Source organism: Podarcis erhardii, assembly GCF_964252035.2.
Source record: "Podarcis erhardii genome assembly, chromosome: 3".
Lineage (NCBI taxonomy): Eukaryota > Metazoa > Chordata > Lepidosauria > Squamata > Lacertidae > Podarcis > Podarcis erhardii.
The window spans coordinates 19,287,809-19,309,195 of NC_138507.1; the positions used below are offsets into that span (position 1 = coordinate 19,287,809).

General features: G+C 40.0%; 1 protein-coding gene and 1 long non-coding RNA gene across 18 annotated transcripts in view; both read right to left on the minus strand.

Moving 5' to 3' along the window:
* Nucleotides 1–21,387, minus strand: part of PUM2 (pumilio RNA binding family member 2) — a 62,733-nt gene that overhangs the window by 15,822 nt on the left and 25,524 nt on the right. For 8 of the 17 annotated variants that reach the window (XM_081856809.1, XM_081856810.1, XM_081856805.1 and 5 more), the window contains 5 exons: nucleotides 18,186–18,324; nucleotides 13,830–13,907; nucleotides 12,174–12,317; nucleotides 9,734–10,018; nucleotides 7,087–7,323 (listed from right to left, as the gene is read on the minus strand). In XM_081856809.1, the coding sequence (XP_081712935.1) occupies nucleotides 7,087–7,323; nucleotides 9,734–10,018; nucleotides 12,174–12,317; nucleotides 13,830–13,907; nucleotides 18,186–18,324 (883 nt within the window). The remainder of the gene's footprint in view (nucleotides 1–7,086; nucleotides 7,324–9,733; nucleotides 10,019–12,173; nucleotides 12,318–13,829; nucleotides 13,908–18,185; nucleotides 18,325–21,387) is intronic. The other 9 variants (XM_081856817.1, XM_081856811.1, XM_081856804.1 and 6 more) reach the window with 3 other exon arrangements.
* LOC309339452 lies at nucleotides 18,331–21,386 on the minus strand. Its single transcript, XR_014155366.1, has 3 exons — nucleotides 20,610–21,386; nucleotides 19,937–20,305; nucleotides 18,331–19,796 (listed from the first exon to the last, which is right to left on the minus strand). It is a non-coding gene; the product is annotated as an uncharacterized lncRNA (long non-coding RNA).

Below are 21,387 nucleotides of genomic sequence, written 5' to 3' on the forward strand. Positions count from 1 at the left end.
AAATGACCAGATCTCTTTAACCATTGCTTTTATAGAGATTTTACAAACAGCCCCTGTTTTCAGAGATATAGTGACAGGTAAGTTATGCACAGGTAAAACACAGACACATCAGTTTTGCATTTCTTAAACATCCACAGAAGAGGAAAGGACAGAATAGTAGTGAAGCAGCTTGATGTGTTAAGAATAGAACCTGACGTTTCCTTCTGCCCTCTTTTCTGAAGGTACAGAGAAATAAAAATGACCAGTCCTTGTCCTGGAAGTCAGCCTGCATGAAGAGGAAACTTACTTTGCAGTGTTATTAATATGGACACCTGAAGACTAAATGTTGATTTAAATCTGGGAATACAGGCACTAGGTTCAATGCAGTAACAAGGTGAAAGCCACCAGGTGGCAGCAAAGTTAGCTTAATAATCAAGTGAAAAGAATTAGGTACCATTTCCTGTAATTTAAGTGCACAGACTCCAAAGTCTGTATTATTGATCTGCATAAAAATTCTTATTCATAAGAAGAATTTAGTTTGCACCCACTTTGTGGTGTTATTAGCGCACACAATCAAGGCATAACAAATGAGGAATATCTTGCACACAATTCGTTTTTGTTTGTTTTTTAAACAAAAGCCCATGAATTTAAATCATAACATTTTTCCATTTTAATTTACTTGATAGCCAAAGTTACTAAATATAAATGTGTGATCAGATTTGCATTTAGCATGTGATCCTTCAGGCTATGAACAAGTTGACTTACTAATCTTATTTGGAAAATAGTCCCTGGAAACAATTTTTTCTTTTAGTTATTTAGCAGGTAGTGGCAAATACAAAAGGGGAATAATCTTGTTTTGTTCTCCATTTTCTACAGAAAATCTTGCCCCAGTCATTTTATAAAATGTGACATGAAATAATCTGTTGATGTTTTTACCACCAACGCTGTAAGAAATCAAACTAGCTAGATCAAGACTTCTGTATATATTCAGGTATGTGGAAGGAAAACAGTGACAGAACGATGGCAGAAATAATAAACACAGCAGAGGTGAAAACAGCATCTCTATATCATGGTGAAGATGAGGGCAGGTAAAGTAAAGAAATAGAGCAAACACACTGGGAAAAACAATTCATAAAAAGGGGTCGAGAAAGGAGCAATGCACAAAAGATAAAATGAGATTTCTATTCTGAGAGAAACTATTCTCACTAGTTTGGGCCTCTGAATTTTCTCTAAGACAGAAAATAATACAATATAAACAGGCTAAGAAATCCTTTTTGTGATATTGAAAAAAGGAGATACCCAATGTTCCACCATCTTAAGAGACTTCTGCTTGTAGAACAGAACTTTTCCTTTCTATCGCCTTTCCTGAAGCCATCCTTTAAAATCAGATCCACAGATCCCACCCCAGCAGATTTTTGAGGCATTCAGGGGAGAGGAAGGGAAAGCCTTGTTGCATGAGTGGAGTTCTGCTCACAAAGCACTGAGTACAACCCAGACACATTCTGATATTCTTCTTTGTAGAGCTAACAAAGAACTAGAGAGGTGACAGTCCTGATCCATAAGCAATTCAAATCTGAATTTTTTTATGTTTGAATGTCTGAAAGCTGGAATAATAAGTACAAATACAGATTCTCATGCAGCATAAATTTTGCAAAGATGAAATAATGAAGCCTATTCTCTCTCTCTCTCTCTCTCTGACTAACCCATTTCTGTACAACTCCAAAAGCTAGCACTTATTCTCGAGAGAGAAACTCTCCATAAATCTTGATGGTGTATACCATTTTAGGTGCTGAGAATTTTGGGGTGAGAAACCCTCATCTACTTTAACTGCAGGTTTGGCTTTTAATCTGAAGCGTGACATTACAGCCTCTATTAGTGGGATGCAATCCCTAAGCCTGCATCTTTTATCTGTATAACTGTGCTTTTAGATGTTTACAGGACATTTTCAATTGCTTTTATTATAGCTATCTTCAAATATCTTAAGGGCTGTCACATCAAAGAGGGAAGTAGCTTGTTCTTTCCTGCTTTCCTCCTCCGGATGGTAGGACTCGGAACCAATGGCTTCAAGTTACAAGAAAGGAGATTCCTACTAAACATTCGAAAAAACTTTCTGACCGGACCGTCAGAGCTGTTCGGCAGTGGAACAGACTCTCACGAGAGGTGGTGGACTCCTCTTCCTTGGAGGTTTTTAAACAGAGATTGGATGGCCAACTGTCATGGATGCTTTCGCTGAGATTCCTGCATTTGCAAGGGGTTGGACTAGATGAATTCTTGGGTCCCTTCCAACTCTACAACTCTATGATTCTATTGTAAGTTACTTTGAGCCACTATGGGAAAAGTGACTCATATACTGTATATAACAAAGAAAGAAAACAATCTGCAGATAATTCAACACATTAGTAGAACTACCAGCTACTTTTTCATCCATTTGCAAGGAATTCTCAGTTTGAAACCTTATTAGCCCAATATGATAACAGGGCATATTAATTCTACACCTCCTGTCAGTGTGCAGAGGTTCCCTAACCAAAGCATTTTTTGTCTATCCGGATACTATGGATGAAATTCAACACTATGGGTTATTTCCGTTCATAAAACAGGGCATCCCCTTTCTCTCCTCTGCTTTGCAATCCCAAATCTGCTCCGTGGGGTGTCCCGCAATCTCCCCCTCCCACAGCAAATTGAGGGGGTACATGTCAGGAAAAAGAGGAAGAGGAAGTTCTGCTGCATGAGCAGGTGTCTGTTCTGCAAAGGTATGAACAGCCCTGGGTACAAGGCACTATTCTGCATCAAAAACCTGTAAAAATTGTTTAACTATTTAGAAGCAAAATGTGCACGCTTCAATTTGTCACTGAAATTCTGCGCAAAGTTATGCTTTAGGAAATTCTCACATCATCATCTGAAAAGCTAACATTTTAATTTCCTAGATGTTTTAAAATTTAATTTTTAATGTAAAAAGCGTCCACACAAAAGCATCCTTCAGAGCTCATGGCTAGACAGTCATAAAAGCATATTAAGAGGTTTTTGTTACTGTACAAAAGGACACAGTGTAATTTGGAAGTTGAAATTATTATAATTAAAAAGGCAGCAGCTTTTACAGCCTGCTTAGATTGAGGGCCTCTATATTAGATTGCCTCCATTTTGAGTCTTTTTGTGTCTGTGCTTTATGTAGCCCACACTGTACCATCAATGCACAAGATGGAAGTCTCGGCAGGCTTGAGACTAACCTCAAGGTGTACAAAAGCATTAAAAAATCCAACGGAAAACTCTCCTTAAAACCTCAATACAGCACTATAACTCCTCAGTGGAACTGACAAGTGGGTGGGAGGGGGGAATTGACTGAACATGAGAACAGAGAAACAGACGTCTCTAGTATTTTTGGGAAAGCTGTTTGTTTGCCACACATTTGAACACCTTTTAAGAGATAACCAAATTTTGAATGATCATTACATGTTTTTAGGTGCCAGGCAAGAACATTCCTCTTTACCCAGGCCTTTCACAATTAAATAATATATGGCTTGTTAAAACTTTGAGGCGGGGAGGGAGAGACACTATGATTATTTTATTATCCTGCCTTTTATCGTTTTATTTTTTTATGCTCCATAAAATGTGTTCTTAATGTTGTACACCAACCTGAGATCTTTTGATAAAGGGTGGTATATAGTTCCCATTATTATTATTATTATTATTATTATTATTATTATTATTATTATTTCCTGAGAAGAAGCAGGTTGCTTTCTATGTTTGGATATACAGTGGTACCTCTGGTTACGTACTTAATACGTTCCGGAGGTCCGTTCTTAACCTGAAACTGTTCTTAACCTGAAGCACCACTTTAGCTAATGGGGCCTCCTGCTGCCGCTGCGCTGCCACGGCACGATTTCTGTTCTCATCCTGAAGCAACGTTCTCAACCCAAGGTACTATTTCTGGGTTAGCAGAGTCTGTAACCTGAAGCATATGTAACCCAAGGTACCACTGTAACTGGCTGTTGTTTGGAATCCAGATGGCGGATTGGACCTTTCAAAACTACTGATTTTAGCCACTGATGTCAAACTTCATTACAGCGAGGTATGAAGTTGCAGGTATATGTAAAAAGGGTAGAAAGAGCCTTCTTACTGGCTGGATAGATCACTTACTGGTTCACACTGAGAAGCTATTTCTCAATATCCTCAAAGGCTGGAAGACAGAGCTGCCCATAGACAACAATGGAGAAAATAATAATTTAACATATCTGGGATTGGACATGAGCATCCAGATGACTCCATCTCTTCCCTCCCCACTACATATATCTATATCTATCTATCTATCTATCTATCTATCTATCTATCTATCTATCTATCTATGGAGGGGAAACTCCAAGAAGCAGCCCACCAAGGGCTTTGTAGGCTCAGTGAGCATGGAATGCTGCCTACCTGGATGAGGTTGGATATGGACCTTCAGGACAGGGAGGAATGGCATTGAACATCTAATCCTAAACAACAGTACTCCACACTGTGACATTTGGGTACAGGTTTGAACAAGTGGTCATGTTCATAGCACAGTGTGTGCCTGCTTTATTTCTGATCAAGCAGAAAAAGCCACAGAAGATGTACTGGGTGCAGATTTCAAAGTGGTATGAATCTCACCTTTCATTTTTATACATTTCAGAATTAAATGAAGTGTCTAATGTATGGTAAAATATCAAAAGCCTGTGTAGTTGCTAAGTTCCAGGCTTCCAGCAGGCAGGGCTTAATAATAATAATAATAATAATAATAATAATAATAATAATAATAAATGGATACATCTTTTGTCTCTTCCATGAATATTCAGAAGCAGAATAAAACAATGCAGCACAAACTATGCAAATTAAGAACCACTTAATTCATAACTTGCACAGCTTTAGGACAGCTTTTGTTGTAGAATTTGGGATTATCCCAATGCAGAATTTTAAAGTTTTTGCCAGAGTACAGCCGGCCTAATCATATGTCATTTACAGGAGAGTAATGTCAAACCAAGAAGCGCCTCAGGTCACTTTTGCTCTCGACTACAGAGAACAAATAAGGTCTGATTCTGGATGGAATCTAAAGAGCGGTGTGCTATTAAGGCAAGTGCTTCTTTTGAAAAAAAAAAAAATACCACACTGAATTCCACTCAGGAATACAGTCGTACCTTGGTTTTCGAACAGCTTAGTTTTCAAATGTTTTGGTTCCGGATGCCGCAAACCCATAACTGTCCCGGTCGGCGAACTATTTTTGGAAGCCGAACGTCCGGCGGGGCTTCCGATTGGCTGCAGGATCTTCCTGCAGCCAATCAGAAGCCGCACTTTGGTTTCCAAACGTTTGGAAGTTGAACAGACTTCCGGAATGGATTCTATTCGACTTCCGAGGTATGACTGTGTATTTAGTTACAGCTTTTCTGGGTGTGCCAAGCATTTTGGTAGGAAATGGGCTTGGAAAAGCCTGGGTATATGCACATAAGTCTCTTGTCAACCACTGTGCTTACAGGAAGCTGGTGTTTTTCCTTGCATTGTGACGGAAAACCTCAGTTCTTCCTGGGGACAGATCAAGAGGCAAGATGCAAACCTTACTCAAATGCAGAGGTGCAAGAGAACCTGAAACACATTCCAAGTAAAAATGTCTCCAAGTAGAGACAATATTCCAGTACTAGGCTAGACAACCTTATGACTTACACTTGAAACCATCTTAAAACTTAGTTTTACATCTGGTAGTATTTGTTTCAATGCAGTTAGAACCAACTTAACTTCATGAGAATGGGTTAAGTGCTACCTTCATCTTCCAGCTAACTTATTTTAGGAAAAAATAAACAAGGAAAAAAAATAGTTTGGATAATAGAATCTATCTTTTTATTTGGGGCCTATTAGTCCAGCCTCCTGTGCTCACAATGGCTGCCTACTGTAAGCTTACAATCAGGACCTGCTTTATAATATAATTTATTATAAATATTTTAGACCGAAGCCTCATTTTAATAAGGATACTTTGCACTTTATAATCTACACTTCTAACATAGGTTTGTTTAGTACTACTTCTAAATGCAGCACTTTTTTAGTACTTTATTCTCTAAATACAGTTAGGCACTCAATATAAAACAGGGCCATTAAATATATGCCCAAACTACCTGTTTTTACAAGTCAATGGGAAAGAGCATTTATTTAGGTACTGTGCCATTATAGCACAAGTAGATTTATAATATGTATGACATTTTAAAACATGTCTGGTAGTCATGTTTTTGGATCTGTGTGGTGGAGAAACCCTTCTCTAGCAAAATTCCCAGTGCCTCTACAGTTCACAAGCGTAAAGCATACCACCTTAAATTACACAGCTTATACTAACCTGAAGATACGTGGCTCACAGCATTACTAACAGGAAAGTACAGAATTGCAAATTGCACAAAAAGCCCCCCCCAAATGTATGTAATTCAATCTTTTAAAAATAAGCCTAATACCATGCTAAAGAAAACATTTATCAGCATAAACAAAATTTGATGAAAATATTACTAATGCAGTAGGTGTGATGGAGAGGATGTATTATAGACTACATATCACTGCTGTTCCCCCTCCAGCTGTTTTGAAGGCAAGTTTCTAAAAGACTTCCTGCAAAATCATTCTAACCTGTTGGTTCAAAAAGCAGGATTTTTCAGTACTGCAAACTTAGCATGTGCTTTTCTTTAACAAAGATATAATAATTCATGTCACTACCACGCACCAAACATTAGCCTAAAGCCGACTCCATAAATAGCAGACATATGTTTAACACAGAAACAAGAGGAATATATATACACCTTTTCCTGTCGTACAACAACAACAACAAAACAACCCAATCTTGGTTTGTTTTTTCTCTCTAGAAATCGGGCTTTCGTTTTGATGCGGCAAGGGTGGTTATGGAAAAACATGTTGCTCCAGGGGGCTGATTTAACTTTCGGTAACTGCTTCCATTAAAAGATTTGACTGTGCTGAGCAACACACTGGGACCCGGCCCGTTATGCAACATTTGTTTCCTTTACTGAAGAGGCAAATTGACATTTAACCCAACATAAAAATATTTAATATACATAGAAAAATACATATACACACATACATACACAAACAAAAAAGGGCTTTTGTTTTTTTTACCTAAATGCAAACTGGATGAGGATCCATGTGATGAAAGTGAAGGCGGAGGCGTAAGTGAATGTCCAGGAGTTTGGCTTGGCAGAGGCATGCCTATTGGGCTTGGAGAGGAGGAAAATCCCAGACTATTGTAAAATGGCTGCCCTATGGGTGCTAGGCTGCTACTAGATCTTTTGTACAAGTCAGAGCTAGTAGATAGAGACTCTCTCCTTGTGGCACTACTACTTGCAGAACTGCCAACTGAAGGAAGAAATAAAAAGACCCTATTACATACAGCGTCAACCAAGGAAAACCTAGCCCCAACCTACAGCTGGGTCATAACAGATGTGATCACAATCATTATAACAATCAAAATTATTCCAAAGACAAATTAACTGTGATAACCACACATGATTTAATATAAATCACAAAATGAGCACAAGCATCATCCCTCAAATCAGGAAGGATTTTTATGCAATCGCCAAGTCTTGACACACTCAAGACTTAGTAACATTTCTGAGGTTATTTTGATACACTGGAGTCGGGCTTTGGGACCAATAGTCAGGTATGTCGTACTGTGTTAAAATGAACCAATGAAGCGGAGTATTAATTTGAAATAATTTCCGTAAATGGTGTCCCCTCCCCCCTCCAGCTGAATTACTATATTGACAGGAGCTCCCCCCGCAACAACCCCCAGCTCAGTAGTGCTACGGGATTTGGTTCTACAGGAGAATCCCTAAGAGACATTTTGTTCCATGCTACTTCACAATTGCTACTATTTTTTTTCCCCTGAGATTCCACACTTCTCAGAAGCATTCAAATTGATCACACTCTCTAAGTAAGCACTCTTTTAAAAAAGAAAAAGTCCAATGACATTTTGAAGGCAGATCATAAAAGGGATTTGAACTGCAATAGCCAAATATATGTGGTCACGTTTAAACAAGGAACTGGGATATGTACTTAAAAAGTATGGACTAATAGTTCAATGACGTACTTGAATTTTGTAGGATAAATGTCATACCATTTTAAAAAATCTTAATCTGTAACTTTATGTGAAAGTAAAGGCAATGGGCAGATGTTGAGATTACCTAAACATATTTGAAGACACTAGGTAAAACTTTGCTTTCCTGTTTAGCAAATGCGAGCAAATATATTGAACTGCTTCACCTGTTTGTTAAGAAGCAGTCAAAATTATTCTGCTTTTAATTCAGAAATGCAGTGTATGTCCAGATTAACTGCCACTCATCATTATGTCAAATTAAATACAGAAGCAGACTGGTGTCTATCAATCATCTAGGACTCAAGCAACATATAACATTTGCCTGAGAGGATTAATATACTACCCACCCACAACCTGGAGATGTGTGACACACATTTTTGCTATATCCCTACTCTGCTTTGTAGAACCTGATTTTAGCACACTACAAAGGACTAGTCAAGTAACAATAAATAAGTTGCAGCTAATATTTTAATTCTAATTTAGGATAGCATTATTAACAAAAATAACTGGGGAAACGATTTATCAATATGAAGAGCTCTTTTAAAAATAGTATATGCATAGCACTTTCAAACGTAATTAGGGACTTGAATGGACTTATGTATTTATAATCAAACCAAGATTACAGGATTAAACTTGGAAATGACAAATGGCTGCAATTAACTAGTTACAAGGTACAAGGAGCACAAGACTACAATAAGGTTGTTTTTATAAATGGGCACATCTGTATCATACTCAGCTAAGGGAGTGAAAAACAAAACAAAACAAAACTTTGGAAGTCTTAAGGGTACTCTATGTAAAAATCACATGGACATAATTCTCCATTTTGCCATTCATAGCTTTCTGATGAAAGCATTTTAAGATTTGTACAAAGGGCACATTTTTTTTACACTATATTATATCTCCTCATTTAAAAAATGGAATTTACTGGCTAAGATAAAAACAATCCTACAAGACTAAAAAGGGAAACTGCTTATAACGGTCAAAACTGAAGAGTTTTATTAAATTCTCCAATACATTAAAAAAATTGTTTCACATGGGACATTTTCCACTGTCAGGGTGTGCAAGCGCACTTCTATTTTGTAACGTGCGCAGAATTGTGTGTGCTTCACACATACCTTCTTCTATGCAATGCAAACAACAAACTACTCATGTGTGCTTCACCATACATTCAACACTTCCTTCAATAATAAACCAATTTCCACAATCTTAACAGCCTAACAAATTCTAGAAAGGTGTTGAAGTACTTGTGTTACCAAAGCTGTGAATAAAACAGTAAAGATCATTGTCCAATGAAAATAAAAAATGGCTATTCCTAAACATTTATAAACTAAAGCAGGTCCAATAGGAATGGGAGGGCGGGAATTTCGCTTGCCCACTGCTCAGCCATAGTTGCATTTAAGGGACATAAACTTTGAAAAGCACAAGACAAATCAACCACAATAGAGAATTGGTTTGAAAAGCTCCAAATGTGAGCTATCTGTTAAAGGCATCAACACGCTCAACCCTGTTTCTCATGTACAAGACCTAGCAGGCTAAACTGCCTTCCGTTGAAACTCCAGATGTACCATTTTTGATGCATGTAGGAAATAAATATGCAAAAACAGTATTTTCTTTCATCCACAGCAATTCATACAACCTGTTCAGTTTTCCTTCTTTAAAAATGTAACTTACTAGATGCGCCAAATCCACCGAGTGCAGAGCCAATGGCAGCTCCTAAGGAGCTGCTGCTTCCAAAGCCAAGGGATGTGCTTCCTGGTTGGCCAGGACCATGCGAAAAGAGTGAACTGCTCTGGGAGTTAGTGGTCAAAGTACTGTTGCCATAAAATGAATTGGACTGTAGGCTACTGTTTGTTTGCTGCTGCGGCTGCGGCTGCGGCTGGGCACCGAGGGGCCGGAAAAGCCCGTTTGTGGCTGCTGTGAGGTTGTTTGCTGTTCCTCCAGCTGAAGCTGCTGCTGCTGCTGTAAAGAGACATGGTTTTCAGTCATCAGATTCTAGAACATTACGACTTTAGAAAAAATGAGACTACTATTTTCATTACTCTCTCCCATAAAGGCAAATCATCAGTGAACAAAAGAAATCTCCAACATAAAAACGATCCCAGTTGCATAAGGTGTTAAGTAGATGAAATGAATTTTCAATGAAAATACAGTGGTGCCTCGCAAGACGAAATTAATTCATTCCGCGAGTTGCTTCATCTTGCGATTTTTTTGTCTTGCGGAGCGTGGATTGCCCGGGTATTAACGGTTTTACGAAAAAGGAAGCAAATCCGCAAGACGTTTTCGTCTTGAGAAGCAAGCCCATAGGGAAATTCGTCTTGCGAAGCACCTCGAAAAACGGAAAACCCTTTCGTCTAGCGAGTTTTTCGTCTTGCGAGGCATTCGTCTTGCGGGGCACCACTGTACAAGAGAAAATTGTTGGGAAAACGAAAAGGGGTCTACAAATTCAACAGCCCTTCCCACTGTGGAAAGCTGTCCTGCCTTGGATGCTATCTTCACAAACTGTAAAGAGCTTGGAGGAGCGGCATCTCCCACTTGTATGCTGGTCTTTCACAGAAAGCTGAAGGATTAAGAGTAGCTATTGCTTTCTGCAAAAGACAAGCAGCAATTAAAAGACAAGCAGGAATTTAAAAGACCTTTCCTCCTTTCCAAGTCTTCCACTGCACATGCAGCAAAGGGGTCTTCTCTCTTTGCCTCAGGTGCTGTCATCTTTCTCACTGCTTTCACCCTTTCAATGTTTGCTGTTAGGGTGAATCTGATGGGCCGTCACTTCACTTCCCTGCTCACTGTTGAGGGAAGGTCATATCTGAAACCCAGGCAATATCATATACTCTTTTCCCAGTATGGCTATTCAATTTCCCCCACTTACAAAAAGAATCAAATCATCAAGCCACTCATTTTAGCTCCTTTCTTATTTTTCACTCTATAGGTACACCAAGCTTACCTGCAAGGCTTTGAAGCAACCCCCACATTTAGGAGAGCAGAACAAAGCAAAACGCTCCTTTAACATTCAGCGATTACCCTTCCTCTCCCCATACTGCTTCCTATAACATAGGGCATGGCTTCCTATGTTATGGTAAAATGTCTGTATTAGACTGAGCATAGAATCGTATCAAGGTGGAAGGGACCACAAGGGTCATCTAGTCCAACCCCCTGCAATGCAGGAATCTTTTTTGCCTAACGTGGGTGTATCTACAACATAGCAATGGCAGGAGGTCCCTTCTGTAATTGCAGCATGCTGCCATCACAGAAATTACTACCAACGTGTATAGCAGCTGGGGTGGGGGGTGGTAATAAAAACATGCTAGGTTGCCTTATACAGAGCCAAACTATTGCTACATCTAGCTCATTACTATTCACACAGATAGAAAGCAGTTCCTCAGGGTTTTAAATCAGAAGGCCTTCGCATCCCTACCTAGAGATGCCAGGGAATGAGCCTTGGAACTTATGCATGCAAAGCATGCAAGTTACAGCACTGAAGTATGGGCAGATTTACTTTTGAGGTTTCTACTTGGGTTTTTAAATACAGCCAAGGAAAAAACCAAGGTACCTCTGAGCACATTCTGAGCCTCAGAATTTAATTCCCGTATCAGAATTGAACAGGGCTAAGCTCCCAGACCATTCACGCAATGGCTTTCTTTATTTCAGCAGCTTAATTTAAGGTGAGAAAGTCATTTTGTGGTTGATATTTTTTTAAGAACTGAGATTCAAAAACCATTGCAGGTCTACTGCAGATCTCCCAGAGCATTATCAGATGATCTCAATCTACTTCTGTTCACCTGTGTACAACCTGGTTCATACAATCATTTCTCCACATGTCCAATATCTAAAGAGGGCTGCATCTGGTGGTGGGGATAAAAGGGAATTTCTGGAACAATCCAGGAAATAGTCCTTCAGTAATTTAGCTTTTTATGCTTGGGAAGGGACAGGAGATGCAAATCTTGAAAGAAACAACCCGAACACAAACTTTCTTGCATATATGTGGGAGCTACGAGCAAATAATGCTAGCTATAAAGCAACACTATTTGAAAGAATGCAAGCAGGGGGAGAGATCTGATTACTGTTAGAATGTTTCCCCATTAAATTGTGAAAGTGCTGTGAAAAATCTACCTACCTGCTTGTGCAGCTGCAGAACTGATGATGACAGGTGTTGAAGCCACCAATCTGACAGGACCTCCAAGTCCAGTTCTGGCCCCAGGACCCACTACCAATGCACCAGTCTGATCGTAATAGGCAGTAGGGGCTAAGACTTGATAGCCTAATCAATACAAAACAAACACTAGTAAATTTTATTTATTTTGGGATAAGCGTTTTATTTTGCATCTATATGACGGATCGCTTTTTAAACAATGAGCAAACTGACAGCTTTTTATCTCCTAGAAAAGATGAACCAATTCTATTCCGAATCTAGTGGCAAAGGTTTGGCTCGGAGGTACAGTTTGCCACGCACCTGCTTGTCTAAAGACTAGACAGAGCAACTGTCTCTGAGCCACTCCCCCATCTGCCTTCATCTATTTGCTCTCCTAACTGTCTGCCCCAACCTTTCCAAGCAAGGAAAAGAAATGCAAAAAAACTGCTTTTCTGAGACAGTGGGAATGGATGTAACAAATGCTGCACGAGCCGCCTAACATGACCTGAAAGAGTGCTGCTTGTATACAGCCAAGGCAGAGGCATCTGTTTTTAGAGAACTGGTGACACACCCCCACCCCAAGCAGCAACACTACAGAACCACCGTGGAGGACACTTCAGCATAACAGGTTTTTTTTAAATTAAAAAAGCTATTAAAAAGCACTTTTTTGGAAGGGGGAACAAAAAACAACAACAAGTTAGGGGAGTGGGGCTGATTCATCCTGCAAATCTGTCACATCTACAGACATGTAAAAGCCAATGCACTGCTGTATATTTGTCACAACGTGTGTGGAAACCCAGGGCCAATCAAGGAGATGGGGGAAAAGGTCAATGGTTTCTTCTGAAGTCCCCCTTCCATGCATGGAAGGGCTGCATGCAAGTGGCAGATTATGCCCAGGAGGCTCTGTGTTTCGTTTTGTTGTAAATGCAAGCAAATAGTGCACATTAAATGGGGAGAAAGGGATACTGGAGATCACATGCATGTTCATAGGCATGTGACACTATACCATTTGAAATCAACAAAGAACTATATATAGTTACAGGGATACTGAAACCTTCTGAGGAACAGGAGAATTGTAGTTTCATATTACAAATGCATATTCAGAACTAGACTGTGCTGTTCTTTTCTACTACCTTCACTACCATTTTCACATGCTAGCAAATGGGTCAGGCTTTCACTGCACTCTGCTTTACTGCTCCTCTGTAAAGAATGCAGAATAGGCCGTTAGAGAATAAATGTTACAAGTAATATAACAAAAACTCTTTCACAGATAAAAACTGTTCTTTATCAAACAGATGGCCCTTCTCTAGAACAAACAGAGCCAAGAACTGGTTTATTTTTTGTTTTGTTTTTTGCATAAAGAACACTCCTCGGGAAATGTACCTGCTTTTTGAGGTCAAGCATATCACACAATAGTGCAATATATCACTATAAATATGCATGATACTGGAGGCTCAAATTTTTAAATGTATGAGTGCCTATATAAAGGTTGAGAGCAATGTAGGTGTGGTGCAAGTTCCTTTGTACGGTACAAAATAGAATTTGCATTTTGTTTTGTGAAATTTTAATTACTGTACTGCAGCCTGCCAAAAACATAGGTCATTTTGCCTAGTGAAATACTTATTGAAAATACAGTGGTACCTCGGTTTTCGAACGCAATCCGTTCTGGAAGATCGTTCGGCTTCCGAAATGTTCTAAAACTGAGGCGCAAAGGGCAACCTGCAATTTCAATGGAGAAAATTTTTTTGGGGGGGGGAGACTCAGCGGAAGCCGTTCAACTTCCGAGGTACGTTCGAAATCGGAAGCATTTACTTCCAGGTTTTTGGCGTTCAGCTTCCAAGACACTCAAAAACCGAGGTACCACTATAGTTAAAAGATTTAACTTAGGTAATAGAGAAGCTACTAAACTCGAACAGTGTTGGGCTTGAACAGTCTTGGGCTCCCATCTGTTTTCGGACTCCAACTCCCATCATTCCCAGCCAGTTAGACACTGATCTGGGATCCTATGAGTTGTAGTCTTGCAACATCCAAGGACCCAAGTTTGAAGGCGGCCACTCTAGAAGACCCCAGGAGTTTTATAGAACACTGTGTATGATCATACAGCAGCCTACCCTCCTCACAGCAACTACAATAGATGCTTTAACACCTGTGCTCTGTGCCCTCTCTGATGATGGATGTATTGGTTTTCTCCATGTTTCTTGTAAACTGCGATTCTGATCAAAGCAGCAACCAATTACAGCATACAGCCAATAAAAGCTATGATGTGTGGGTCGAGAGGGAAGTGGCTACTCCCAGATAATGGGTGTGCAGAAGTGCAATCCTGATTCCTCTAATTGCTGCCATTTTAAAAAAAGAAAAAGAAAGTGTACTGACAGAGTCAAGAAGGGAATTCTTGACTTCAGAGAATTATTTGTTTAGTCAACTGACTGGCTTTCCGGCCCTAACAAAAAGGTGACCTAATAATCATTTACATCATTATAGTACGACTTTAATACCAATCATTGCTACATTAATGACAGCAAATTCAAAGGCACACTTGTGCTATGGGTTAAAAATGTTACTTTGTTTAAAAACTTTATAAATCATGACAGCAGAACAGGCACTGTAGTGATCTTGCACAAAACAGAAATGTTATTTTCATTGATCTGATCTATCACCTCCAATCTTCTGAGCTAAAGGACCTTGATCCTTTACCTTTCCATGTGTCAGAGGTTCTCAAACTCTGGTCTGCAGAAAGCTGGTGGTATGTAAGTTTCATTCAAGAAAGGTTACGGAACTATCAAGACTATCTGGCCTTGATTTTCTTCTTCTTCTGACAAATAAGAGGCCATTTTAACCCAACCCAGAATTAACAAACAGGCTAATGAGGCCCTGACCTAGGGCCTGTGATTTTCATGCTATGGCACTTGTGTAGCCTAATTTATTTTAAACATCTACCAGTTAGTTGAAGGTCCCTAGCTGGCCAGGGCTCTGTGATTTTCATATCACAGCACTGATTTTTGACAAAGCTGGTACTGAAGGAAATAGAAGTTTATTGTGGTCCACCAAGACCTCCAGTAATGTTTAAGTGGAAATTTCCTTGGAAAAAAGGTGTGAGAATTGCTGCTTTATATGAAACAGAGAAGTTGTTACTATTTCTGTACCATTTATTCTTTTAAGGTATTTACAAACTGCCCTTCCAGAAACTTTCCAAGGCAGCCTTTGAATCCGTCTTAAATAATTTGGTATATTTTGCTAATATTAATTCATTAGTTAATTACTGTGTCAGTGTTCATTTCATTTACCAAGGGAGTAATTCAACAAAGCGCAATGGCAACTGTTCCATCAGCACAAATATTTCAGCTTACCAGACAAGATAATCCCCCTTCCCAACCGCTACGTGCTATTTAGGGGGTTCTCCCGATCCCCCGAACCAATTTTGGGGGACACAAAAGTGGAAAGCCCCAGTGTGCCAGCAGAGGTCCTTATGTGGGCTTCTGGTAGCGGGACTCATAAGCTGACTCCTGCCCCATATCCTGAGTTAGGTACAACACACTTATACAGTAAATACTAAGCTAGTTTCTGTGATCCTTTCCTACAGCATTGTCATTCGTTGTATTGGTTTCTGCTTTTCCCTAGTACAAAACCTAAGCATTGCCTCCCTAAGACAAATCAGCAACCTCACACCAATCAATTTTATTAGTCTGGCCTCAGAAGATACATTGATTCTTGTCCCTGCCCACCATGTTGAGCGGAAATCTGTTCCACTTCTGCAGGAACACCATTGAACAGAACCCTACACAAATTAGATGTTACATATGTAGATAACAAATGGAACAAAAAACAAACCACCTCTACTCTCCAGCTACAGGTGTTTAGTGATTAAGGCTGCAGTCCTATACCCAAATACACAGAAGTAAGTCCCATTGAGAACAGTAGGACATAGAACTGTGCTAAGCCGGAGCTTTCCCAACTGTGTGTCACGATATGTTAGTGTGTCAGCTGCACTGTGCAGGTGTGTCACACAAACGCTCCCTGCACTCCTCCTGGGGCTACAAAGGGTTAGTTTAACCTCAGGTTTGCTAGTAAAATTGAATTACTGTCTCAAAATGCAAAACTGAGTTACTGTGTTGTGAAACGATGCATGTCCTAAGAGTGTGTCACCAACACGAAAAGCTTGGAAAGCTCTGTGCTAAGCAGTGCAATCCTATTCCTCTTTACTTGAATTGTCCAATGGGGGCTACTCCCAAACTACCTTCATGTATGCCAAAAAATGAAGTTGACAACAGAACCAGAGTGTTCCCATCTTTGAATGCCAATCAGTTCTTTAGATGTTCAATAATTATATAGAATACAGTGGTGCCCCGCAAGACGAATGCCTCGCAAGACGAAAAATTCGCTAGACGAAAGAGTTTTCCGTCTTTTGAGGTGCTTCGCAAGACGAATTTCCCTATGGGCTTGCTTCGCAAGACGAAACGTCTTCCGAGTTTTTTCCCTTTCCCCCCCTTTTTCTAAGCCGCTAATAGCCGCTAAACCACTAATAGCACTAATAGCCGTGCTTCGCAAGACGAAAAAACCGCAAGACGAAGAGACTCGCGGAACAGATTAATTTTGTCTTGCGAGGCACCACTGTAGAGTCAAAGAAACACTCCAGAGCAAATGATACCAAAACTGTGTTATAATTACACAGTGGCTTAAGTTCAAAGGACTTCCCAGCAAACTTATGCCAGAAAAAAAATAGTTAAGCCTGATACTTCAATCCAACTTGTAGTGGCCACTTTTTTTCTTCGGTCTTTGAAAGATCATCTACCACATTCACTACCAGCACAAGGTGCCATTTTCACATGACACTAAACCCATAAGAAGGTAAGTAAGGTGAAACAAATATCCAAGTTACAGCTTCAACTGGACTAATTCAGATGACCCATTGACCAGAGAGCCAAAATGTTTAGAAGATGCTTTGTATACATAGTCAAAGCAGCAGCAGCAAAGCTCTAGAAGCATCTGTATATACTTAGCCCTTCTGAGCTGTCTTATAAATATTATTGTTGTGCTATTAACCAATCTATAAGTATTAGATATTCTGGACTGCTTGATGACCAATGACACTTTGTAGCTTGCATAAAAGCAGACAATAGAGAAAAATCAGTGTAGCTATCCTTAAATGTCATGCATGCAAGTCTAAGCTCTTAATGTAAAAATGCACGTGACAAATTTAAGACATCCATTCGCCAAAGGTGAAGCTCTTCAAAGTGCATATTCTAATGTGGAAATATATTATGCACCAATGTTAGGAATGTGGTTTAAAATCTGTTTTTCTGAAATTCAAACTTTCCAGAATCAACACCGAAAAGCTGCTGACAAAGGACTAAGCTGTGTGTTGCATGTTGTCACAAATAGTAAATATTACATAGTAAGATACACACAAACATTACAGTGCTTTGGATCCAAACAGCTCATTGCACAAAAGGAAAGCATTTCTGTTTGTACAAGGAGATTTTCTCTAACAGCTGGCTTTCCTTCCCAGCTGCAGCTCCCTCACCTCAGCAGATCCCATCCCATAACTCTCTCATAACTCTCAGCAGTAAATTTTTGGCAGCTGTAAGGGGCTGAAGAACGAAGGAGGGATGGGAAAGTGCCACTGCACAACTGGAATGCCACTCATGTTTCTTAAAATACAAGTCATTATTACTCCTGATAATCTGAAGGTGTGATAATTAAGAGATTAACACTGGGCAGTTGATTTAATTCTCCCATGGAGAGGGCACAGACAGACCACTTCATCATGTTAAGGGGGCTGGAAGCAGCCTACATTATTCTCCCCCATCTTGTACACACATTTCTTCTGCCAGCCATAAACATGGTTAATGAAAGTCACATTTCAAATTTTTACCGAAGCTTTAAAAAACACGTTACAAAGAAATTGCATCTCATCAGTCTACTACTGTGAACCCAGCAGGATTTTTAGGATATTTAGCTTGAACTCATTCTTAGTTTCCTTAACTCATCATTAGATACCTGGCATGCCTGTGGCAAGACCCTGACCAAAAGCCAAAGTTGGATTTGCTGCCGCAGCTGCTGCAAGTGACTCTGCCTGCTGCCCTTGCTGACCCTGATTGGGAGTTAGAGGACGTTGATTTCCTCCAGTACGAAGAACCTACAAAAGACCAATGGCGACACTAATTGCTTAAAATGTGAAGTATAAAAAGGTAATATAGTATAAAAATGCTGGAACATGTTGTGCGTACTTTGGGGTTGTGATTTTTTAAAAAAACAACACACACACCCAACAACAGTGTATAAATAAGGTAAAGTAAGCAGGCAGAGACTACTTCAATGGAAGCATTATGACACAAGAAAACACAAGTTTAAGGTGCTAGGCCTTCTGTAATTCAGTAACACTGAAAAGTAGTTTAAAAATAGCAAGGAACCCAAAGTGGAGACATTTAGTAGGTTAAGCGTGGTGAGCAGGTTATAGTTTTAACAGTCTTTCTACCCCTTTCAACCTGCAAATTTTAAATACTGAACATTTTAAAATGCAATTACTGTTAAACTGTAATTATGGAGTTTAGTGATATATTTAGAATCCAAACCTTTGCAGACAGCACTTGCCGGCCCTAAAATGTATTTAAGGGATTGTTAGCCGACCGTGCAATGACACACTCCATTCACCAGTGCCTCTCCGCTTATGAAAATTCTTACTACCGCCTTTCACCGTGGCTCCTTACTGTATTACCAGTATCAAACATACTCAATATGAACCAGGCTGTGCTCCTAACCTTCAATTTGAACCTTGTAGTGAGCAAGGTACAGTGGAACCTCAGTTTTTGAATGTAATCCGTTCCAGAAGACCGTTCAACTTCTGAAACGTTCGAAAACCAAAAGCGGAAGCCTCAATACAATAGGGAAACTCAAAATGGAAGCCGCGTGGGACATTCGGCTTCCGAAATTCATTCAAAACCCGAAGCAGTTACTTCCGGGTTTTCGGCGTTTGAAAGCCAAAGCGTTTGACTTCTGAGACGCTCGTAAACAGAGGTTCCACATTCTGGTACTGATTTTGCATAAGTCATCACAGCTATCGGAAGAACATGCCCTGCAATTGCCAGTGTTTTGTTCTAAATATCCAAGTCAAACGCAAATTTCACTGGAATGTATAACTAAGGGGGATTTTTTATTTCATTTCAAATATCCTTAATGAATTTAAATAAGGACAATTTTGCTCGTAAGCAAAGCATAGCACTAGTCTCACTATGTTGCAAGTTGAGATAATTTTACTATTATACTATTACTGAACATATTGCAACTCATTGTCCAGAAAGTCATCCAACTCTTATCTCTGCTCACTGAAGCTTCATATGTGCTTCATGAGATATGGGATGGTATGCAATTGAAGTAACCACTGAACTTAATAAACATGACTAAGTTGGGTCCATTAATTTTACTGGGTTAGCTCTTAGCTAAGTAAAACGTAGCCAAATACTGCCCAAGAATGCTTTTAGCTAGAAATCCACTGTTATTCAATATGGCAGCTTTCCCACAATCTGGATGGCCCTGCCAAAATAAATACTTGTTATATTGTGTTCTGAAGTTCCTAAACATGGTGCCCCTTCTCAAGGCGTACATGGTTGGCTTAACAAAGCCTTTCTCAACATGTGGGTCTCCAGATGTTGTTGAACTACAACTCCCATCACCCCTAGGTAGCAAGGTCAGATCTCAGGGATGATGGGAGTTGTAGTCCAACAACATCTGGGGACCCACAAGTTGAGAACCACTGGCTTAACAGATTCTTTTTAGCGTAGTGGCTCTTGCAACTACTCCATATCACACCTTTCTTGTTACCCAAGGAACCAGGCAACACTGTATATTACTCAAAACTAGGAGACAAGCTAGACTCCTTGCCACCTTTTAAAGATAGGCCTGTTTTCATGTTCCAGCCACCCCGATTGCACCTAGCAACTGCATACTCTGGGAATGTAGTTTTTAAAGAGATAAAGGAAATGGTCTTTCCCCTATGCAGCTTGTGGATGGAGAAGTGTATTTCTTCACAGGAAATTAATAGTGGCGGCCATTTTGGGTTCCAGATGTGCCTCCCTCTAGGGAACCCAAGCTTTGTCCTCAGAATTCCTTGAAGATGTTACCTACACTGAGATCCAGTGCCGAGGGTCTTCTGGTGGTTCCCTCATTGCGAGAAGTGAGGTTACAGGGAACCAGACAGAGGGCCTTCTCGGTAGTGGCGCCCACCCTGTGGAACACCCTCCCATCAGATGTGAAGGAAATAAGTAGCTATCCTATCTTTAAAAGACATTTGAAGGCTGTCAAGGAAGTTTTTAATATTTTATGCTGTACTGTTTTTAACATTTGATTGGGAGCCACTCAGAGTGGCTGGGGAAACTCAACCAGATGGGCGGGGTATAAATAATAAATCATTATCATTATCATTACCTAGGATGTCTGCATGCATTATGCCACTGCATTGCTGACACAGACTGCTTTGTGGTCCTTGCTAGGTGGAGAAGTGAGAGTTGCAGTGGCAGAGCACACACAGTTTCTGGTCCACGCAGGACATGAAAAAGAGGTGGTGGTACTCAGCTGTCCTGAGGGCAATGCTCCTCAACTACATTTCCTTCTGACATATGTGGGTAGAGGCAAAGTGGGGATGGGGGTCAACAGGAGGAGGCTTTCCCCTTCAGAGCCAGCACTAACGTTTTAAGCAGGTGGGAGGTTTAAGTAGGAGACATCCTGACAGCTTGTTTCATACTGGCCTCTCTGTTCCCTTCTCAATTTGGGCTTTGCTGATTTGTTGCTGTTATTTTGGCAGGCAAACTCGCAACACTTAACTCAGCTGAAGCCTGCCTACCCCAATAACAAAGCCAACTAAAAAGCAAAAGGAGAGGCCTGTCTTTCTAGTTATAAACTTTAAACTGACCTTTGTAGTTCAGAAGGCAAACTAAAATTTTAACCTGAATAGAGGCTTTCCCCCATCTCTGAGGGATGAGCTGCCCTCATCCCTCAGCGGAGAGAACTGATATCTGCTGATTTGATAATGAAATACACTGACAAAATTTAGCTTATGGACTGAATAGACTGCTGTCCAGCATGGCAAATGCATAAACTGTGCACTGTTAGATATACCATTATTTTTTATTCAACAATACGCATTGCATTCAATGAAACTGCATGAGCAGACAGATATATTAACTCCTCAGGTGTGTCCACCCAG